The sequence below is a fragment of the Coniophora puteana genome (assembly GCF_000271625.1).
Source record: "Coniophora puteana RWD-64-598 SS2 unplaced genomic scaffold CONPUscaffold_12, whole genome shotgun sequence".
Taxonomy (NCBI): domain Eukaryota; kingdom Fungi; phylum Basidiomycota; class Agaricomycetes; order Boletales; family Coniophoraceae; genus Coniophora; species Coniophora puteana.
This window is the reverse complement of record NW_006913064.1, coordinates 940,459-960,716: the sequence shown is the minus strand read 5'-3', so window position 1 is coordinate 960,716 and position 20,258 is coordinate 940,459. Positions and strand designations below refer to the sequence as shown.

Below are 20,258 nucleotides of genomic sequence, written 5' to 3'. Positions count from 1 at the left end.
GAAAGTCGAAGACTCGGCAATCCCGTTGCAGACTGCCGAACTTCTCGATACTAACTCAAGTACCTCTCAGAACATGGGCGGAAAGCATGCAACGGCACCTGGAACAGATAGCCAGATGGCAGGCCCGAGTGGACTGCAAACCACAGATGTACGCCACCAAATCCCTCCATTGTCCGTCCAACTCACCCAGCATCATCACCAGCCCCCGCCAGCCTACGGAGACAGGGGCCAACCAGCCATCAGCGCACCACCCACCACCCACACCAAATTCCCCTCCTCCAAGCCCACCAACTTCCTGCACCTCACCGCCGAGCGCAACTGGATCAAAGGCCACTTCACGATCAACCCCTTCCTCACCCTCCCGCCCGCGCTGCTCGCCCCGCTCGCCCCGGACGAGAGCACTGAGGCCGACCGGCGCAACCTCCGCCTCGCCGCGCGCATGGGCCACATCGACGCGGAGATCACGCTCGTCGGTCCGCAGCGCGACGAGCAGCGCGCGGCTGCGGCTGCGGGCCTGATGAAAAGACGCACGCGCATGGACGTGTCGTGCGACCACGGCATGGCCAATCTCGCCATCGTGAGTCCTTCTGCACCGCGTTCTTCCCCTTCTCCAATCGTAGTCCCCCAACCTACCATACCCATGTTCACACTCACATGGCGCACAGCGCACACCAACCCCCACCCACCCCTACACCCTGCACATCACCCTCAAAAACGCCTCCTCCACAATCCGCATCCCCACCACCTTCACCGGCCTCATCACCATCACCGCCGAGCGCAGCTGGGTCAAGCTCGGCGCCTCCCTCAGCGCACACAGCGCCCCCATCAGCCAGGTCGGCGCCACGAACCGCTGGTTCGTCGGCGACGACATCGCCGCGCTCTGCGAGGGCGACTGGCTCGGCGACGTCATCGAGATAGACGGCAGCCATTCGCGCGTCAAGGTCAAGTACGTCGACAAGGTCCCTGGCGGGGAGACCGGGGCTGCTGTTGGTGCAACGAAGGCGAAAGGGTTTTGGAGCCGGTTTGCTGGGAAGTCGTAGACACTGCTTGTACTTTTAGTTTGGTTAATTTATAGTATGCAGGGATCTTTGCTTCAGCGGGACACAGTGATTGCACAATGAATACATTCTCTAGCTAACACAAATTCACCTCTTCAAGTCCAGATACAAAAAGCAGCGCATAAACACAAAAACAGCTACTGGATGCTCATCAAACTGCCAACGAAAGTCAAGATCTGGAAAAAGAGGGAAAATCGACGTCAGCACACACTTAAACAAGACATGGTCTCAAACTCACCAGACGCGGTCGGATATCAACGATATCCTCGGGCACAAGGAAAATAAGCGCATTCAGCTTCCTCGCGATCGAAATCGCAAGTTTAGCTACATCACCCCAACCCCACCTCATCAGCCCACCATTCTCCCTCAAACCCTCAAAAAAAAACGCACCATTCTGCCGCTTATCCTCATAGTCCCCATTCTGCGCCACATCCAGCACCAGCGTCGGATCGACGACGCCCGGACGCAGACCCTCGAGCACGTCCAGGAAGAACACGCCCGTGCCGATCGCCGGGTCCTTGAACGAGCGCACGGGCCGCGAGCCGAGTGTGCCCTTGGCCGCCTGCGCGTTCGCCCACTTGAGCATCTCCTGGTCGCTGATGGGCCGGCCTTGGCCCGAGAGCGCGGTGAGCGTTTTCGTGATGTTGAGTCTGCGGGCGGGTTCGAGCGGTCAGCGTGATGTTTCAAGAAATGAAAAGGAAAAGTGGATAGCGGATAGAATGGATTTGGGAGAGGTTTCTTTTTAAAGATATGAAAGAGAGACGCACCGCATGAGCTGCCACACTAGCCCCAGCACGAGCGTCCTCGACCCGTCGACAATGTCCGCGCCCTGAATGCCCACGAGATGCATCCCGTTCTGCTTCCCCAGGTCCACCGCATAATTCGTGTTCTCGACCTGCTTAAACCTTGACAACGTGCTCTGGTTCGGCGTCACCCCGATATCCCCCTCGTCCACGCCCTCGTCCATCATCGACACCGGCGCCGCCCCCGCCCCCGCGCCCCCCTTCGGCTTCGACACGCGCCGCCAGACAACCGACCCTGGCAACACACGGTCAAACGCCTGCAGAATAACAAGCCCGTCTTTCAGATTCTCAAACAGATTAAACACCGCCGGCTCGACACCGAGCGAATTCAGCCAGAGCGTGAACACGCGTGCCTCGCGCTCGCCCTCCGCGTCAAAGTCCTCCACCGCCCCGTAGTCCTTCGCCTCCTGCTCGTCGAGCGGCTCGAGCCCGGGCCACGTGTTGAACAGGTTCGCGACGAACGCGAGGTTCAGCCGCGGGTTGCCCGCCACGAGCGACGACGGCGTGAGGTACTTGCGGCACCCGATCGCCGCCGCGTTGTCGAGCACCTGCTCCGCGCGCTGCCGCACGTCGCGCGTCTGCAGCGGCGCGCGCGAGCACACGTCCGGCTTGAGCTGGTTCAGGAGCACGGTGTAGTTCTCCGCGTCGGAGACGTCGCGGCTGAAGTTGTTGACTCTGCAGTGTATGCGTTATTTTATCATGCCCTGATCGGTCTATTAGCGATCGCGTACCTCCTGTTCCAGCCCGCGGCCTTGAGATGGTAGTTGAACCACCTGAGCAGGATCTGGTCCGGCGTCAGCCTCAGCAGATCGTCGATCGTCTCGCCCTCCTCGCACAGCCTGTACAGCTCGGGGTGCAGCTTGATATCGACCTGTGCGAGCAGGCCCTTGCGGATGATCTGCCAGATGAGACCGAGAATGAGGTGCTCGCGGCCCTCGGCGATGTCGGACGAGCCGATGTTGACGACGGAGCAGCCGATGGCCTTGGCGGACGTGATGACGATGTTGTTGTTCTCCGTCATCTGGAAGTTGTTGAGCGGCTTCTTGCCCGAGGGGAGGTTGAGCACGCGCGTGTCGATCGTGTCCGGGACGGAGTCGTTGATCAGCTTGCACAGGATCAGGCCGTCGCGGCACTCGTCGAAGAGCTGCATTGTGTCAGTCGGGATGGGCACGCGCGAGCCGACGTCGCGGTCGGCTTCGAGGACCTGGTTCGGGGCGGGAGCAGGATGAGGTTGGGGATCATACACAGGGTGAAGAGAGACGCACCCCGTTAATGTGATTCGTAAACTCTCTCCGCTCATCCTCGTTGATCGTATGGCTGACGTTCGCGTTCGATCCTTGCACCGTCACCTTGCCAGCCTTGGTCTGCAGCCCAGACGACTTGGCCGAGCGTAGTTTGACGTTGAGCTGCACGCCAACAGCGAAATCTGTGAGACGGGTGATGATGACATCATGGGACGAGCAAGCGCACCTCCACCCAGTCCTCGAGCTCGACCTTCCCGCTGGCGTCGACGCTGACGTGCTTGAGCGTCTCGCGCGCCTGATCGTAGCTCTCGCCCTGTTTCTGGAGCACCTGGAGGACGTCGGCCTTGTCGACCTGTCCTGGCGTGTTGGTGTTGATTTGGCTGCAGAGACCGCTCAGTCAGCGCGTGGTTAGATTACACACAATAGGACGATGACATACTTGAATCGGTTTATGAGATCGAACATCTCATCCTGGGAGACTTCGGGGTACTTCTTCGCTAGTCGTATGGCCTGCATGGGGGGCGGACGCGGCGAGAGCGTAGGTGGTGGTGATGGGGAGAGGTGTTTCACGTTTAGGCTTGTTTGGGGCCGCCACCTGCTGGCTATAGCGGGAGACGGCGGGGGGCTGCGCGTGGCTGTAACCATCACCATCCTTACTGCGCTTGGGCTGTACGATCTGTTTTCTTGAGCTGATCCTCAGGGATTTGTGGTTTATATATCGCCTCTCGAGCTTCATTCTGCCCACCCGCAGCCAGCCGCGGACGAGTCTAAGGGCAAAGGGGTCGCTGCCTCATGTTCTGTCATGACAAAGACTGGCTCTCGGAGCGCGTGTTTCCGTAAGACATTAGGATCCTCTGAGCCATAGCTGACTCCTCTAGAATTTTATCAGAGCCTAAATCTACTAGCTTCTCTTAATTTCCGTGGGCCTGGGGTTTCGTTATCTTGGGCCTACTTCTCCCACTCGGATCATGCTGCTGTGCACCGAGCCTACTGCGATGCACATGCGCAGCGCACCTATCCGTTCTCCAGTCAACGGTCTTGCGCGCAGTCCACAGCAGCTGGTATCGCGGCGACTGGCTCTCGCTGCGGTCTTCGAGGGCAACTGTACTGTTCCACGCAGAGGTCGGACCGAATCGGCTCATTCATTCATAGCCCCACCAATGAGCGGGTCCGAAACGTGCCGAAGGAACGTTTGGCCTCGCACGACCTATTCCCTCCTATGTGCTCTTTCGAGCAACATTCGAGGCATATGTCAGGATTGTATTATCCAGCAAGCTTCCATAACTCCCAAGCGTTCTTATATGTACTTCCAGCAAGCTGAGCGATCCCTTGTCTCAATCTCTCAACGTCTACAACGATGGCCTCTGGAAATGACGAAGAATACCCTAGCGAGGCTACAGGGCTCGCCTTGGAAACAGTTAGCAAACATGCTGCCGACAGCGACATCGTCCTCTTCGGAAGCTGGTTCTGCCCATCAGTTCAGCGAGCATGGGTAGCTGCCGAGTACCTTGGCATCCCGTATAAGGTAAGTACAGGAGCAGTACAGGAGCTTCATCTATGTATTGAGTCTGACGCCCCCCTCTGCACAGTACCGTAAGCATTCACTTTTAACGCATCCTCCCAGAAGTCTGATAGGGCGTATTAAGATGAAGTCGATCCGTACCAGAAACCCAAGGACCTCCTCGAGCTCTCACCAAAAGGACTCGTTCCTGCGGTTAAACTGAACAACTTCTCGCCCGCGCGGGGTCTGAACGAGAGCACAGTGATCGTAGACTATCTCGAAGGGTGAGTATGTAGTACTTGATCTCCGGCTCAGCTGGGACAGTTCCGAGCCACACAACTAACAACATCGTCAGCCTCGGGGCAACGACGACCAAACGGTCTCTCCTCCCTCCCCGCACAGACACATGTAAGCAGCTTCTCATTCTCATTACCGGCCGACTCTTTGGCCTATGTCTTATAACTCCCCAGACGCACACGCCCTAGTCCGCCTGCAAGCCGACCACATCTGCAGCGCGGTCGTCCCCGCGTTCTATCGCCACCTCCAAGCCCAAGGACAGCAAGCACAAGTAGACACCAAGCACGCGTTCGTCGCCGCGCTCGAGCGCCTCGCCGAGCTCTTCGAGCGTGCGGAGCGCGAGGTCGGTGGTACGGGCCTGTGGAAGGAGGGCGGCGAGCTCGGGTATGCGGACGTTCTAGTTGGGCCGTGTAAGTCTCCAAGTCCGAGTTATGTGGAACGGATCGCCACTGAACATCAGGTTTTCCTGCATGTAGGGATCTTCCGAGTGACCAACGTGCTAGCCCATTATCGCGGTTTCGAGATGCCTAAAGGGCCCAAGTTCACAGCGTGGGTTCAGAGGGTGCTCGAGCACCCTGCATTCAAGTGCACATGCAGTGCGGACGACGCCTATATCCAAGCTTACGTGAGGTGGGTTGTTCAGAACATCCTTTTGTTGTGGACGGCGTAACTGTTTTCCATGGTAGTTATGCGTACGACCGACCTAAAACGAATCAGGTCGCCATTCCGACCACGTCTGGGAGAGGGTTTCCGTAGAGGGCGAGAAATGGAAGCGTCCCATGAGCCAAAATAAAGGCGGAGTGCTGAGAATAATTCCTCATGTTACTTTTCTTTTCTTTCGAAGATGTATTAATATTACACGTAACAGCGGTGACTCGTATCAAAGTTTTTTCGCGTCGTTTCTCCGTGTATCCCTCGGTAACAACTAGGCTGGTTTTATCATATATATGGTGCAGCAACTCAAACGGCCCGATCGATGTCGTTGTGCCTTTGAAGTGATTATCCCACCTTTTTTACTTCGTATTGTGAGGTCTCGTAAGCTAGTCTCTAAACGAGTCTTCTCAATCCAAACGCTAATTTAGCAGACTGCTCAGCCGAGTGTTATTCATGACATAATTTCTACACACCCTTTCCCTCAGATTTGCTTCTGCATCAGCATGCCGAACTCCTGCCAGAAAACAAAATAGCTCAAGTCAAGCCAAAACCAGCACTGGTTTTGAGTAGAAAGGTTAACAAACTCCTCCGAGAAGAATATCAAAGGACTAAGTAGTACGATGTCAACGCTGATCCCTTCCACCACGCCCGAAAATTCCCAAGGTATCCGCAAGGTACCCGACTCAGCTGGTGCCCCACGCGTCCCGCCACACCGGCAGCGCCTGCGCATCAAGCTGTGCATCGAGATTAAACTGCGATATACAGCACACCTACCTATTTGCAGTCCGTGCGCTGATCAGGAGAGCAAACGTCGCTCTACGAAGAATGCGGCAATATGCAATTCTGCCGCAGGCTAAGAAACTTTCACGTAGTTTCAAGCCGTTGACTCGGAGTCGAGCAGTGGGATGTTTAGATAGTAGTATGACGTCATCCCGGAACTTCCCCTAGTACTTATTTTTCCCAAGCGAACGATCTGACTCTGAATCGTATTCTTGTTCTTGCATGAGTCCTACAATGACCGTCGGAGCGGACAAGGACTATCCCAGCGAGGCGACAGGGCCTGCCTTGGAAACGGTCAACAAGCACGCAGCCGACAGCGACATCGTCCTCTTCGGGAGCTGGTTTTGTCCGTTCGTCCAAAGAGTGTGGGTGGCTGCTGAGTACCTTGGTATATCGTACAAGGCAAGTGGTGACTGGATATGTCTTATGGACTGTGTTGATCTGACAACTTCTGCTGTGCAGTATTGTGAGCATTCGTCGTTGTGGCGTGCTCTCAGCATGCTGACTATCTGTGGACTCCAGATGAAGTCGATCCTTATCAGAAGCCCAAGGAGCTCGTGGAGCTCTCACATAAAGGACTCGTTCCTGCGTTACGGCTGAACAGCTTCTCGCCACCGCGAGCTTTGAACGAGAGTACAGTGATCATGGACTATCTTGAGGAGTGCGCAGCATGATCGCCTTTGATTTGGTCTCGCAGTGCTAATGTCTGTCGTCAGTCTTGCGTCCACAACGACGAAACGATCTCTGTTCCCTCCCAGCACGGACGCATGTAAGCAGGTCCATATTCTTGCAACAAACTTGTGCACATGTATCTGCAGATGCGCGCGCCCTTGTTCGTCTGCAGGCCGACCATATCTCCCGCACACTCGTCCCCGCCTTCTACCGGTACCTTCAATCTCAAGATCAACAAGCTCAGATCGACCACGGAAAAGAGTTCGTCGACACACTCGAACACCTCGCCAGCCTCTTTGAGCGTGCGGAACGTGAAGTAGGCGGCACAGGGATGTGGAAGGAAGGTGGCGAGCTTGGCTATGCGGACGCCATGGTTGGACCGTGTATGGCTCAGTTGACTCTCTATCTAATCTCAACTGATCAACTAGCTGTGCAGGGATATTCCGCGCGAATAACGTGCTGACCCATTATCGTGGGTTTGAAATGCCCCAAACGCCTAAATTCTCGGCGTGGGTGCAAAGGCTACTGGAGCATCCTGCGTTCAGATGTACATGCAGTACAGATGATATTTATGTTCAAGCCTACCTGAGGTAAGTGTTCTGATGAGCTTTCATGCTATCGAAGAGGCGATTATACCTTTTCCAGGTACGCTTCGAACCGGCCAAATACGAGTCAGGTAGCCAACGCGATCAATTCCGGGAGAGCACTGCCGTAAAAACGTAAAAGGGGGAGACATTCTCAAACAAAAAATTACAATGTATAGTACCTTTGTCTTAAAAATTAGACGATACTTTTCATTACCACCACTATGAGTCAAAAGGTTCGATAGGAACGCGTCTGTTGCACGGCCAAAAAGACATTCGACTTCGCTGCGGACATGGTTGCTTGCACTTGCGCCACAATAAATCCAGATATATCGAACTTGCTCAGCCATTTGGAGAGTATGCACAGCATGTCCCTCGTACCAGTGCTGATGAAATCATGTAATTAGAAACAAGATTGAACACACGCCACACCAAAGACACATTCACGGACCCGAAATTTAAAAACAAAGGTGATTCAACTAGCACAGGACGATGAGACCGTTCTCTAATGACTTCGCTGCCAACATTGCCTTTATACAAATCGAGTCAACGGCTGTCAATATGTCGACAAAGGAATACGCGTTCTCTTAACTAGAGACACAGCATGACATTTCGACTCCAATCATTGCTTTGTTCCCAAAATGGTACCTTTCTATATTAAAACTGGTCTTTCTCTCCGGTCGTCTTCCCCCTGCCATTGCAGTGCCTAAGCCATACGATGCATGTCTGCGGTTCCGCCACAGCAGTCGACTGTATCCAATGGTTGAGCGACTGATCAGCGTTCAATATGTATAGAAAGCAGTACTAGGACGCGGATCCTAGGATGTGGTCCATATTTACCTATGCATAGCATGGCCATGCACTGAGGCAATGCACTGTCGACTAAGTGTTGTGCTGAGCAACGCGATGGACGACGTGTACGAGATATAAGGTGGTCGAATCGTCGTGTTTCCCATCGATATTATCCTCAGAACAGCCCTCTGATATTTTCTATCCCCTACATCACGACATTTCTATATCAAGGACATAATTTAAACTCAAGTACGACGTTAAATGTGATTGAGGACTTGGTTTTCTACCAAGTCCTCAGCCACACTTGGCCTCTTGCTAACCTCAGCACTATTTCAGATACACAAGGGGTATCTTACGTTGCAGATAACGGCGGCTCACTTGGGAGTATTCTAATGAAATGTGAGTAACATCAGATTATTTAGCTTTGAACGCTGGGTGATTCATTCACAGCTATAAATTGGGCCCCGGTTCGAGACTGTACAAGGATGAAACCTCAGGCAACATGTACAGTACGTGAAGATAACCATAGCATAGCACGTACTCAAGAACCGTGGACAGAAAGGGAGAAAACGCCCCAAGAACGTATATAGATCCACGAGAACGTACTCGTCCACGGACCAGCATGATCACACGACAGGTACCTCAAAAGCTGCCAACACGATTCGCTGCGCGGGATCATATGAAAAGCGCAAACATCCGCGTTTGCGCGTCATGAACGAGGTACCCGTCCTCCCAACGGACTCATGACGCCTACGGAGACGCTCAGGGTGTCGATGCACATTGCCCGCGATCCCCTAATCTGAAGATCTCAAGAACAGCGAGTAGAAAGGTCGTATTCTGGGATTCTCGACGGTCGTAAAGGCACATTCGATCTCGTAAAGTGTGAGCGCCAAAGGGTACCCACGATGCGCCGCTAGGCGGCTACGATCGTCGCAGAGCCGCACTGCCAGCGCCGCGACGTCTGCGTGAATGCTTCTCTTCTGGAAGTACGATATGAGCGCATTTCTTCTTCGAAGAAAACGAGAAGGGAAGGTGGAGCACCGGTGAACATTCTTCGTGCAATGTAGCTAGCTTGGGCGGTTTGGGCCACTGATGCCATATGCATATCGGAGGCAAGCAACAATAGCCCTGAAACGAGTGGGAGTCGGCGCATCTGAGCTAGACTCTCACAGAGCAGAAGAGGCGGCGCAGCCAGCCTTCAGAGGCTGATATCGTGACGTGGTATCGCCAAGAAAACGGTGGCGAACGAGCGAACTGAATGTGCGGTGAAGATATCCTGGAACATCGGTCAAAACAAGATACTACTGTACGAAGATCAGGTATACATAGCTATCTTCTCCACACGAGATGAAACGTTGCTGAATCGGTGCACCTCGGAGAATGGGGTATGATCTCTTCTTCGGTTCGGTGTATCGGCGCTGATGGCTTAAAGCGTCGCGGGATGGATACACGGTGTACACAATTAACTTGTTCCATCGGCCACGGGAATCAACGTCCAAGCGGGATTTATCTCAAGGCCCGTGCTAATTGCTCGCGAGCAAGCACAATCCTGCTAGCTAATATTCAAGTTCAGGTATGTCAAGTATGCACCGGAACACAGAAAAGGATAGGCACACCTGACCTGTGTGGTTCTGTCAAGCCTCGACGTTTCATTTTGTCGGAGCCAGCGCAGCCCGACGTTGTTCATCTCCAGTCTCCAGGGCTTGAGTGTCCTTTTGCAATGGAGACAGCCAGCTTGGGCATGGTCGACTGGTCATATCCAAGGATCGATCATTCCGCGCCAAGATAACCGAGCAACGGGATCGCCGAACGCTTCTTCATCTTCCGGCGACATACAACCGCAATCGTCGGCATCGTCGCCGCTGCGAGCGGATGGCAATCCGCAGGAGGGGTCTTGCACGATAATAAGAAGGATAAGGTTCAGAGGCTGATTCTCTCGGCGCTTTTCGCGAACTCGAAGCACATTGGTCGGTTTTGGATGTTCGTTTCTTGTCGTGTCCGCGCGGGCGAGGGCTGCTTCGCGATTGAGTACAAAAATAACATACCGGCGTCCATACAGAAGAAGTGAACATCCACTGGTAACATCGAGAATAGCGGGTGAGAAGCATGCTATGCAGAGCGCGGTCCCGCTAGCGCTAGAACGCCGTACGCGCTGGAGTCCCGACATTTGTCCTCATCGCGACAGCGAACTCATGTATACTTACACCTCCAAGGCGTACGGAGTATCACGGATGATCTCCATGTCCAGAAGCATGTGATTGAATATGGATCATAGCGAGCTGAGCCCGTAGCTCAAAGAGGACTGGAAAGGTTATACCTGTTGTGACAGACCTTCTGGACATATTCTACGCCGCGTAACCGCGCTGAGATATCCCGCATACTACTACTGCGGAAACGAGTTGCAAGCGTATATACGCAAGTCGGTCTTTCGCTGAAGAACACACTGTAGTCATGGTCTGTGTGTGTCTCGGTGACGAAGACATTGCCGCCTAAGAGCACATCCAGTTTCGAGGACACGGTCAGACAAAAAGTTAATCATCATCAATCGCAATGTTACCAAGAACTGAACCGAAACACTCACGACCTGGACTCGGTTTGTTTAGCCTCTAACATAACCGTGCGGTGACGTTCCCTCGGAAACCCACGAAACGCGCGTCCATACGAGGCTTCTCGGGGGGATCCGAGAATGGCTGTGGGTCACTATGGGTGTTATTCAGTGAGCGCATGGGTCATTGTATACGTCACCGCTGACTGAGCTTGGCAGTGACCAGAATACCATGACGAAGAGACCAAGTGAAACCAAACCTGTTTGCGTGGCAACCTTGGGTAAACAGCAGGCTGCAGCAAGACCTCGTATGTCCTGGCGGCCGTCGAGCAGCGATGATTCAGCCTGTTTCGTTGTTGCAAGGTGACATTGTAAGCAACGAGCCGGAGACCTCCTCTGGAGAAGGGCGTTGGTTGCAAAGGCCGGTGAATGGCCGAAGAAGACCGGGCTTCTGTCTGACGGATAACGCCATGGAAAACACGGACGATCGAGAGAGTACGTTTCGAGAACGTGACTTGTCCGACGATCGCCGATAGTGATGGACATAGAACAAAGCTTGTTGAAGGTGCGGTGATGTCTGGATGGGACACACTCGTCGAGACTTGAGCGAACCAAGAGCTTGGAGAGGCGGAGAAATAGAGTCAGTTTTACTCATCCTTTCTCACGCCTCAACTGTCTCGCCAATCGCAGGCGAATCGTCAAACGAGAAGTCTCAGGTTCACTCTGACAGAGAACATGGCAAAAGTCTGACAACGATCGACAGGGATACCTAGTACAGGTCACACAGAAGAACGTCTCCGTCCAGGAATCAATTCTATATTGAAGCAAGTAGAATCCATAACGATAGTCTAGCTATGCGACAGCGAATGCGTCAAATGCAAGAAACGAAGTAATGAAATGAAAGTGTCGATGCAAGAAGTGATGATGGTTGAATGATTGATTTAATGTATGATGTGGTTTTTTGGATGACAATGTCGAATGCAAGTGCGGGAAGAATGAAACCGGAAATAGCAAGATGAGGACCGGGAATAATAGCCAAGGGTAATAAGATAGTGGGGTAGATGATGTGGATAGATGAGAGAGACGATCGAGAGCGGCTATATGTACACACGAGATCTAGAATAGTACATGTCCTTGATGCGGGAATAGAACCGGGAGAGAGAGAAGAGCGGCAAAAGCAAAGCGGCAAAACTGATGGCGGGCAAGCGGGAGGCGGGAAACGGGGAAGCGAATAATGACGGGGAGGGCGGAATACGGGGGGCGGGAGTGACGAAGGGAGGCAATATCGCAGAGAAGCAAAAGCACGCGGCACAGACGAAGAGGGAGAGAGGAAGGAACGCGACTCGAGAGATACAGTATGTAGATCCAACAACAGTGGTTTCCAACGAAGAATGAATACAGAGAAAGAACCAACGAACGAGTAGGTCCGATCCACGATGATTCCAGGCGAGAAGCGAGCAAGAAACACGAACAAGAAAGAGAAGCAAACGAGCGTGCGAGCCCAGAGGGGGAGACGAAGAGTGTGTACACTTTGTACGGAGGCGCTCCCAGGGGTGAGGGGGGTTCGGCCGACGGCGAGAGGTGAGGTAAGAGAGAAGTGAGTGTCGGGGAGGGAGCGTGGGTAGGAGGGAACGGGAGGAAGGGAACGGGAGTATGAGCGGATCCAGTAAAATGCGAGCAGTATAACCCAAGATATTAGCATAAATTATAACGAGCGTGTGATGATAGCGTAGGATGTTTTTGTTGAAAAATATCCCGGAAACCAAGAGAACAAGATAGAGAGCGATGCGAATGTGTGTGCGGTGCGATGCCGTGCGGATATGCCTGTGAATAGAGGGTGGAGTTAGGTATGTACGATGGTGTGGTGTGGTGGGGGTGTTGAGGACGGTGATAGCAGCAAATGACAGTGTAGCGCAGGATGTATGCGTGCACGCGAGGTCTGCGAAAACGTTAGAACACAAAACACACACCAAAGGCTCATGCACGATTACTCACCGATCGACTCAACCTCTCCTCCAGAAACTCTTCTTCGGAACAGGCAACATCGTCGTCTTCCCTCCTCCATTCCCACCACCATTGTTCGCATTGCTGCCAGCGTTCGTAGTAATCGTCCTCTCCACGTCCTTCTCCCCGGCACCCACAATACGCAAGCCCATCTCATCGACCACCTTAAGCGGCGTCCCCGTCAAGCCCCTCTCACGCGTCATCGTCGCAGAAGCCGCGCTCAGAAGCGACGCCTCGCTCCGCGAGCCATGCAGCGTACCGATACGGCTGCCGCCCGTGAGCATCTGCGACGGCTGCTGTTGTTGCAGTCTCGGCGAGGAGCGCTGCGTCGTGAGCCTCGGCACCGCGTTCGGAATCTGGCTGCTCTTGGGCGGCACGGGCGGAGGGCTCGCCGAGAGCGGACTCGGGCCGGGGCTCGTTGCGTCGTCATCTTCCTGAGTCATGTACTGCTGCTGCTGTTGACGCTGCTGCTGTTGCTGCACAGCAAGCAGCCTAGCAGGCGGCGGCGGGAGCGCGATTCTGCTCGGCGGCGTGGGGGACGAGGCAAACGTGTACTTGCCCGACGGCGGAGAGACCGTCTTGGACAGCGTCGGCGAGCCGATCTTGCTCTTCGTCGTCTCGGTCGCTGAAGGAGATCTCAAAATCTGCATCGACGAGCCAGGCGGCGAGCCGGGGCTCATCGTGGACGATTGAGGAGGAGGACTTGGCCCCGAAGCTATGGCAGAGCGCATAGGGAGTGCGCTGGTAGACGACGGCGACGCCAAGCTGAGGTTAAGCGGCGGGGGTGGGACACGAGCGCGGGGCTTTGGTAGACCTGTCGCAGGAGCTCCGATACGCGAGACCGTCGGGGAAGTGACAGTGGCAGCAGCAGAAACCGGCGTCGTAGTAGTGCTGATCGGTGGGACCTGGGGGACAGTGATGGTCGATTTCGCCTGCGCGCGGTTCTTCCTCCCGAAGAGCGACAGCCCGCGGTTGGGTGCCTTCTCCTCCTTGGGCGGGACAGCAGGAACGGGCACTGCGGGAGGCGCAAGCGCGCCCTTGGAAGGAGCGCTGCGCAGGCTCGAAGCGCTTGGGATCCTCGAGGTGCCGCTGTTGGAACCACCCGAGCCCTGGGAAGCGAGGCTGACGTAGCTTCCCTGCTGGCCCAAGGCCCGTGCGCCGGAATAATAACCAATCCCAGAGGTGGGCGTGCCAAGACCGGCGTGCGAGAAACTCGTGCTCGTCGGGGTGGGTGTAGGAGTCAGGTTCGGTGTGCTCATGCTCGCGAGCGTGGGGGTAGGCGTGGATGCAGTGGTCGACGACGGCGTCTGGGGAGGCACAAGCAGGTCAAAGCTGCTGCGCGCTGGCGATGGCGATGGCATGCTAGAGTTTAGGTTCACGGTGGAAGCGTGGGCGGTGAGCACTGTGTTCGTGGACTTTGTCGGCGATGGCAGCGCCTGGTATTCATACGCAGGCGTCGCCTCTGCGTTTGCCCTCGGAGTGGAGAGTGTGGGCGATGTGACCGGGGGGTAGACGAAGGTGCCACTCGTGGCACTATGGGGCATGGGAGGTACTTCAGCGTCTTCGGGTACCCAAGTACCACTGACGAGACTGGCTCCGCCGATACTCGTCCGTGGAATCATCGACGAGATGCTTGGCCGAGGCAGAGGAGGAACTTCCTCTTCTACAACACCTGGATTGCGATTGCTCGCAAATGAGGCGCGCGACATGGAGAACGACTGGCGGAGACTCGCGAGCGAGGCCTTCTTCCCTGGCGTCTTGGTCGGCGGACTAGGCTTCTCGCGCGCGAAGGGGTCTGCCTTCTCCATCTCTGGCGTGCGAGGATCCATGCTGGCGTACTGCGCAGGAAGTGCGGGCACCGGTGGAGCGTCGCTGGACTGAGTTGAGGAGGGCAGGTCAGGTCGAGGTGAGAGCTTCGCGAGGAGACTCATGAGCCTGGAGCGCTTCTGGGGTGCCTGGCCGGGCACGCCGAGCGCGTCTCGTCCATCCCCTCCTTCAGCTTCATCGATCGCAGACCTCGAGCTCGTGTAGGTGTGGGCACGCTCTCGCTTGGGTGTCATGCGTCCAAGGAAGCTGCTCTTCGTCGGAGACGGCGGCCTCTGCTGTTGCTCTTGTTGCTGCTGCTGCTGTTGCGCACCCTTGACATCGAGCGAGGACGCGGCGCTCCATCTGCTCTGCGGCTCCTCGAGCTGAGGAACGGCCAGACGAGGAATCGGGCCGGGGCTGGCAGGTGCACCTCCAGTGGCGGTGGCGGCAGCACTGCTTTCCTCATAAGGAAATTTAGGGCCGGTAGCGTGCTGAGCGGCGACCTCGTCCAAGGAAAGGCTCTCGCGGGCCATCCTCTCGAACCCTGACCCTGATGCCGTCGATAGCGTGGGTGAGAGCGGCAGCGCGATGTTCGCCGCAAAGGTAAGACTCTGGCGCGGACTCCTCGAGCCTGATTTGGCGAACTCGCCCGAGCCAGACGTAGGCACACGAAAGTGACTGGTCGCCTGGCCGTGGTGATGGCCCAGTACATCTGAGGAGGCGCGCGGCCGCCGCGGCTTCTGGGTGCTTACCGCAGCAGGCGCCAGTCCGATGTGTTCGCCGCTCTGTTCGGGGCATTCCGAGGGCTTGTTGGCTTGTGCACTGGTGCGGTTTGATGGGGGCGCCGAGTGGCCCTCGACGAGCGCGGTGGGAACAGTCGAGGGAGATGATGTCGCAGCCGAGTGCGTGAACGAGGGCATCCGGGGAACCAGTCTCGGTGAGTCCGACGTCGACGATGGCTGATCGCGGCGAGGTGTCGGCGGAGGAGGTCGTCGGCCCCGTTCCTGCAGAGACTAATATTCATTTCCGCTCAACGACCTTTATCAGCGCACATGGGGAAAGGAACCGTACCTTCTTGGGTGTCCGCGGTGATTTGCACGTGGAACGTTGTGGCGCTCGATTGCCTACATCCAATCCCCAGCCCGCCATCTCCTTGACAAGGAACCTCAAGGCACGATTGCGTTCGTCCTCAAACAGTGTCTCCTCTTCCGTCAATTGGCGCCCCGTCGAGGGGAAGAAGAGGTCATCGTATGATGGCGCAGGTTCTTTACGAGAACGGGAACGAGGCAGGTGCTTCTTGTCAGCGGTAGGAGTCTTGACGTCCCCTTGAAGCGCGTCGGCATCTGCCTCCGCATCGAGGCGCGCCGCGTGTTCAGGGATGACGGGGGAGTCGGGCCGATCTATGCTCAAGCTGAAAGCACGATTTGCACCAATGGTACTCGAGGGGACGGGTGAAGGTACGCGTGACTCGTGAAAGCTGAACTGGGACGCGTCGTCCTCGTCGTCTTCGTCTAGGGTCCAGTTGTCGCCAGAGTCTGCCTCCGCAGCGGCGTGCTCGGTCAAGGCAAAGTCATACTGCTCCTCAATCCAGTTGTGGACGCGTGTGTTGCGCGCGCTGGACGTGTCGTTGAGCAGTTGGTTGAGCAGCTGTGTGGACGCTGTGTCCTCTGTGGGTAGGCCCATGCTCGTGTCCAGGACTGGGGGCGGTATGGGTGAATACGTCAATGGTACGAAAGCAGGAAAAGCGCACGAGATATGTTGAAGGGGCCGAGTCAGACAGAGTCAGCTGCGGGAAAAAAACAAGAGGTTGGGGGCCGGTGGGATGGGCAGACTATATAGTGACACAGAGTACGGCATTTTGGTCTGTTCCATTTAATCCCCCGAAGCCTCCGCTTGCCTATGGCTCCCTTGGAAAAACACTCCTGCACTCCCTGGATCTTAGATCTACAGATCATCCCGATCTTAACCGTCCCACGGGTGTACTTCTCATGCCTAACATCCCCATTTGATATTTTCGCATATTCCGTTATAGACTTACGTCAACATGTATTCATCTCATCAAAAACTTCCGTTAACCCCCCCACCAGCGCTTGCTCCCCTGGCCCATCAGCTTTTCGAGAACACCGAGGCAGAACATTCATCCATGCGCTCGGTGCACTCGCCGTTATGTCGTCTCGCGAGGTCGAGTCCTCACTCAGAGGAAATCCTCGGGAGATCCGGGGCGTCGATTTCCCTCTTTCTCTGCAACGCAACTTGAAAACAACCGCTTCCAAGGGTCGACGCAAATATTCGCGAGTTGCGCGACACCTGCTGCGGTGCAGCTGATGTAAGCTGCGCCCCCGCTTCTGACAGTAAGTGACAGTGACGTTTCCTGGACGTTTCTTTCCTTCCACCTGCCCGAAGCTCCTGCAGTCCGGTGCCGCTACGGTATAAGCGCTGCCTCGCGTTCCCGCTTCACTCCCGCCAGGCCGCATGGCCTCGCAGCTGTATAGCCAACACGTGTGAAGCGCGAGGGACATAGAGTCGCGCACGACGGCGGCTCGCGACGGCTACAGTGTCAAGCGCCAGGTGCCGACACACGCCTGCGCCAGCGTGCCCGCCACGTTCGAGCAATCATCGCGAGAAGCTTCATCTCGCCGTCCCGCATGCGCCCATGTGTCCGTGATCAGCACCATCACTAAACAGCTATCAGCACCGACCTTTCTCGCTAGTTCCCTTGCCTGATAGCGACTGCGAGGGGTCCCGAGCTTCCGTGTAGCACACCTTCGATGGATGGATGTCGCCGGTCCCATCGGCCATCGCGCCAGCCCACGCAAACCGACTGCCTCCTTGGGCTGTCGCCGTCCTCGACATCTCGACGCAGAACCCCAGTACCTGAGATGGGCGCAGTCGGTCTGACTCTACAGTACAGATCGGGGAACGCGTTCGCTCGAAGGGTAGGTAAGACTTTTCAGGGCGCTTCTTTGGAACGCCACCACTCGGACAGATGAGACTGCGCTCCCTCCCGTGTCTCTCTGTCAAGACAGTTCGTGTGCACGCGAACCTACTTGCAGCCCCATAAGATCAATCCCCTTTCTCCAGTAGCTCTTTACGCCAATACTCGGTGTTAGAGCTCCGTGCTTGCTCCCTGAAACCAAGTCTCGACGACACTGCGCTTGAATCGTTCACGCTGGTCATTCTCTAGTTGGTAACGGCCCTTCCTACCTATGCACGACTTCCTTGTCTGTTCAATATTCAGCGCTGCGGCAGCGCCATCTTCTGGGTCTTCGGCCCGTCTTAGACATGCTCATTAATTCAAAGCTAAAGCTTAAGCTTAACCAACGCCGTCGAACTCTGCTCTAAATAGTAATCTTTGGGAACAACGCTGTACGGTCTAGACGCTCGCTCTCTCCCAGGCTACAGGCGACTGTATTATTTCTTGTCTACGATGGGACGCCCTGGACACGTCTTCAACTTCGCTGAACGTTGATGAATGATGTGGGCTCTTCGGTCCACCGTGCACTCCAGAACATCCAGAACAAGGTAAAACGCCACAGAAGCCCGCCCAACCAAGGTACAGGCCGCACCGATTTACCTCTTCCAGGGTGACGCATTAATCCATACTGCCGCTAATACACACGGTATACTATAGACGTTGACGTACCTCGGGAGAACACCGCCGGTTTGAAGCTGTCGCAGATCTCTTGCCCAGTCTTGCCCCGCACCTGATCTAATCGCACGTGGGGGATGTGTCTTACTATCTTCGGACTGGGCGTAGAGTCGCAGAACTTGTCTGGAGCTCGAAGCTCGAGGATCCGGTGCGCTGAGCCGGTAGGGTGCTCTGTCTTCTTCAGTTGATAAGTCGATTATCGGCGGCGTTATGAGACAAGCGCCCGAATCTGGTCTGTCAGACATAGCGCAACGGCTGGCAGGTGGGCCATCATACTGCTAGTGCCCTTGGTAGCCGCGGGCACGGAGTCGGGATGGATTGGGTGCGTTTTGTCTAGTCGAGCTCCTAGTGAGTATCGCTGCCGATCCGGGGTAGATCAGTATCGCGATGACGTCGCGATTGCTCGGGCATTCCGATGCACGGTGCGTGTTATCGCCGTATATACTCGTCTGTTGCTATTCGCCCTGGCTGAGCTGTTCGCGCTCCTCATTTTCCAGTCTCTTCGCGCTTTCCTGTGCTGTTATCTCTAGATAGTCGCCATCGCCGATCGACATTGCTGATAGGAACGCTGCTTGCGATGTGAGGGTGAAACAGGGCTCGTACAGCCCGCTCGAGTGGACGGTTGCATGTCTTACCGCCCGAATTGGTGGCGCTGGCAGTGCTTTGAGCACTTCGAGGTTCGTCTCACTATCTGCGTCCTGTCCTACGCTCTAACGATTCCGCCAGGGGTACTCACAGCCGAGCACCGGAAGCACGGCTTTGAGCCGTGACAAGGCCCGCCTTCGTCGAGTTCCTCGCACCTTGTGCACTGTGGAGAATTTTGAACGGTGTATAAAATGTGTGCACACTTTCTCACCTGCATCAAACGACGCCGTTAATACCTCTAGTACTGTATTGAACCGAACATTTTTGCTGTTCATACTTCTCTGACCTCTGCTTATAGCGTTGTCCGCGGTACCGCATAGCACTTGAGTAAATGAAGCCGAACCGAACAGTGAGGTTTCTTTCGATGGGCCCAGTCCAACGAGCGACAGTCTCGGTTCGTTTCTCGAAGAATTTTACGCCCCTGAGGAAACCATAAGATGCTTAGTGAACTGTACTTTTCGCCGCTCCCTGTTCCACCACTAGGACCTCGGGCTTGCGCCCGCGACTATGGGACGTACAAATGTATTTTAACCCTGACCCATAGCAGCGGTTCCGAAACAAGTACTTTACCCGATTTTCTTTCTCAAGTAATAAGTTTCTTTACAACTTCACTGAGTGCACACTCAGAAACCGTCAGCATGATCCAGGCCTAGACTATCTCTACACCCTCCTGCCCACGCGATACACCTGACCGACGTCGTCATGTGTCGCGGGAGCGAATGATTCAGGCACGTCGGTCACGAGATCGCGCTCCCCCGCCTTCTTCGAGCGACTCGCATCCCAATACGGCTAGGTCGCTGCCATATACGACACTCTGCGGTGGCATTATCAACTCGATCATTAATATTTCTGTTCTGTCCAGCTACCGCAAAGTACTGCGCAGGGCGCCCATGTGAGCCAGGGCGGCGCCCCGCGAAGGGATCTATCGGCTTTTCGATATATGCATGGAATTTATTGCAACCATAGCCAGGCCGATCAAGAGCGATCAAGTCACTCAGCTTCAACGTACGTGCATATAACCACCTTCGGTGTAGGTTTCATCAGAACGGTACCCACCTCTAGTCCCTGGGGTTATCCGTGATCGAGCACTTGTCGCTCGCTGGCGCTCACTGCCTGTGACGAGGAGCTCGAGCGATACTCGATAAGCAGTGGCGGGACGTGCATACCTGTGCATACTACGCACGTACTACACATCGGATTCGTGTGCATCAATTTCTCTTTTAT

The 20,258-nt window shown here is 55.4% G+C and overlaps 6 protein-coding genes across 6 annotated transcripts; 3 read left to right on the top strand and 3 right to left on the bottom strand.

Annotated features, from left to right (window-relative positions):
- The first annotated feature begins 78 nt into the window (after positions 1 to 78).
- CONPUDRAFT_84416 (uncharacterized protein) lies at positions 79 to 1,065 on the top strand. Its single transcript, XM_007774484.1, has 3 exons — positions 79 to 148; positions 244 to 577; positions 666 to 1,065. The coding sequence occupies exons 1-3, from the start codon at positions 87 to 89 to the stop codon at positions 1,038 to 1,040; spliced, it is 771 nt and encodes a 256-aa protein (XP_007772674.1). The 5' UTR covers positions 79 to 86; the 3' UTR covers positions 1,041 to 1,065.
- A 31-nt stretch (positions 1,066 to 1,096) lies between these two features.
- On the bottom strand, positions 1,097 to 3,659 carry CONPUDRAFT_129529 (fimbrin). Its single transcript, XM_007774483.1, has 8 exons — positions 3,545 to 3,659; positions 3,332 to 3,485; positions 3,127 to 3,267; positions 2,593 to 3,065; positions 1,826 to 2,536; positions 1,449 to 1,708; positions 1,297 to 1,382; positions 1,097 to 1,234 (listed from the first exon to the last, which is right to left on the bottom strand). The coding sequence occupies exons 1-8, from the start codon at positions 3,619 to 3,621 to the stop codon at positions 1,196 to 1,198; spliced, it is 1,941 nt and encodes a 646-aa protein (XP_007772673.1). The 5' UTR covers positions 3,622 to 3,659; the 3' UTR covers positions 1,097 to 1,195.
- A 115-nt stretch (positions 3,660 to 3,774) lies between these two features.
- On the top strand, positions 3,775 to 5,772 carry CONPUDRAFT_168241 (glutathione S-transferase C-terminal-like protein). The gene is made up of 6 exons (XM_007774482.1): positions 3,775 to 4,630; positions 4,772 to 4,890; positions 4,962 to 5,014; positions 5,077 to 5,313; positions 5,380 to 5,533; positions 5,590 to 5,772. Exons 1-6 carry the CDS (start codon positions 4,463 to 4,465, stop codon positions 5,657 to 5,659), a joined length of 801 nt encoding a protein of 266 aa, XP_007772672.1. The 5' UTR covers positions 3,775 to 4,462; the 3' UTR covers positions 5,660 to 5,772.
- Positions 5,773 to 6,571: 799 nt separating this feature from the next.
- Positions 6,572 to 7,813, top strand: CONPUDRAFT_129522 (glutathione S-transferase C-terminal-like protein; the record flags this gene model as incomplete). The annotated part of the gene is made up of 6 exons (XM_007774481.1): positions 6,572 to 6,743; positions 6,860 to 6,998; positions 7,054 to 7,106; positions 7,156 to 7,392; positions 7,446 to 7,599; positions 7,655 to 7,813. 6 exons carry the CDS (start codon positions 6,572 to 6,574, stop codon positions 7,722 to 7,724), a joined length of 825 nt encoding a protein of 274 aa, XP_007772671.1. The 3' UTR covers positions 7,725 to 7,813.
- Positions 7,814 to 11,723: 3,910 nt separating this feature from the next.
- Positions 11,724 to 16,522, bottom strand: CONPUDRAFT_168239 (uncharacterized protein). The gene is made up of 4 exons (XM_007774480.1): positions 16,491 to 16,522; positions 15,812 to 16,437; positions 12,926 to 15,753; positions 11,724 to 12,869 (listed from the first exon to the last, which is right to left on the bottom strand). Exons 2-3 carry the CDS (start codon positions 16,421 to 16,423, stop codon positions 12,934 to 12,936), a joined length of 3,432 nt encoding a protein of 1,143 aa, XP_007772670.1. The 5' UTR covers positions 16,424 to 16,437; positions 16,491 to 16,522; the 3' UTR covers positions 11,724 to 12,869; positions 12,926 to 12,933.
- A 767-nt stretch (positions 16,523 to 17,289) lies between these two features.
- CONPUDRAFT_157523 (uncharacterized protein) lies at positions 17,290 to 17,593 on the bottom strand (the record flags this gene model as incomplete). The annotated part of the gene is made up of 2 exons (XM_007774479.1): positions 17,290 to 17,417; positions 17,440 to 17,593. 2 exons carry the CDS (start codon positions 17,591 to 17,593, stop codon positions 17,290 to 17,292), a joined length of 282 nt encoding a protein of 93 aa, XP_007772669.1.
- Positions 17,594 to 20,258: the final 2,665 nt, after the last annotated feature.

Coding starts and splice junctions, on each gene's coding strand:
- CONPUDRAFT_129529 (XM_007774483.1), bottom strand. CDS start 3,621: ATGCAGGCCATACGACTAGCGAAGAAGTACCCCGAAGTCTCCCAGGAT. Junction 3,486..3,544: donor GATCTCATAAACCGATTCAA/GTATGTCATCGT, acceptor CGGTCTCTGCAG/CCAAATCAACACCAACACGC. Junction 3,268..3,331: donor AGCTCGAGGACTGGGTGGAG/GTGCGCTTGCTC, acceptor GTTGGCGTGCAG/CTCAACGTCAAACTACGCTC.
- CONPUDRAFT_168239 (XM_007774480.1), bottom strand. CDS start 16,423: ATGGGCCTACCCACAGAGGACACAGCGTCCACACAGCTGCTCAACCAA. Junction 15,754..15,811: donor CACCGCGGACACCCAAGAAG/GTACGGTTCCTT, acceptor AATGAATATTAG/TCTCTGCAGGAACGGGGCCG.
- CONPUDRAFT_168241 (XM_007774482.1), top strand. CDS start 4,463: ATGGCCTCTGGAAATGACGAAGAATACCCTAGCGAGGCTACAGGGCTC. Junction 4,891..4,961: donor ATCGTAGACTATCTCGAAGG/GTGAGTATGTAG, acceptor CAACATCGTCAG/CCTCGGGGCAACGACGACCA. Junction 5,314..5,379: donor GGACGTTCTAGTTGGGCCGT/GTAAGTCTCCAA, acceptor TCCTGCATGTAG/GGATCTTCCGAGTGACCAAC.
- CONPUDRAFT_84416 (XM_007774484.1), top strand. CDS start 87: ATGCAACGGCACCTGGAACAGATAGCCAGATGGCAGGCCCGAGTGGAC. Junction 149..243: donor GTGGACTGCAAACCACAGAT/GTACGCCACCAA, acceptor ACCAGCCATCAG/CGCACCACCCACCACCCACA. Junction 578..665: donor GCATGGCCAATCTCGCCATC/GTGAGTCCTTCT, acceptor CATGGCGCACAG/CGCACACCAACCCCCACCCA.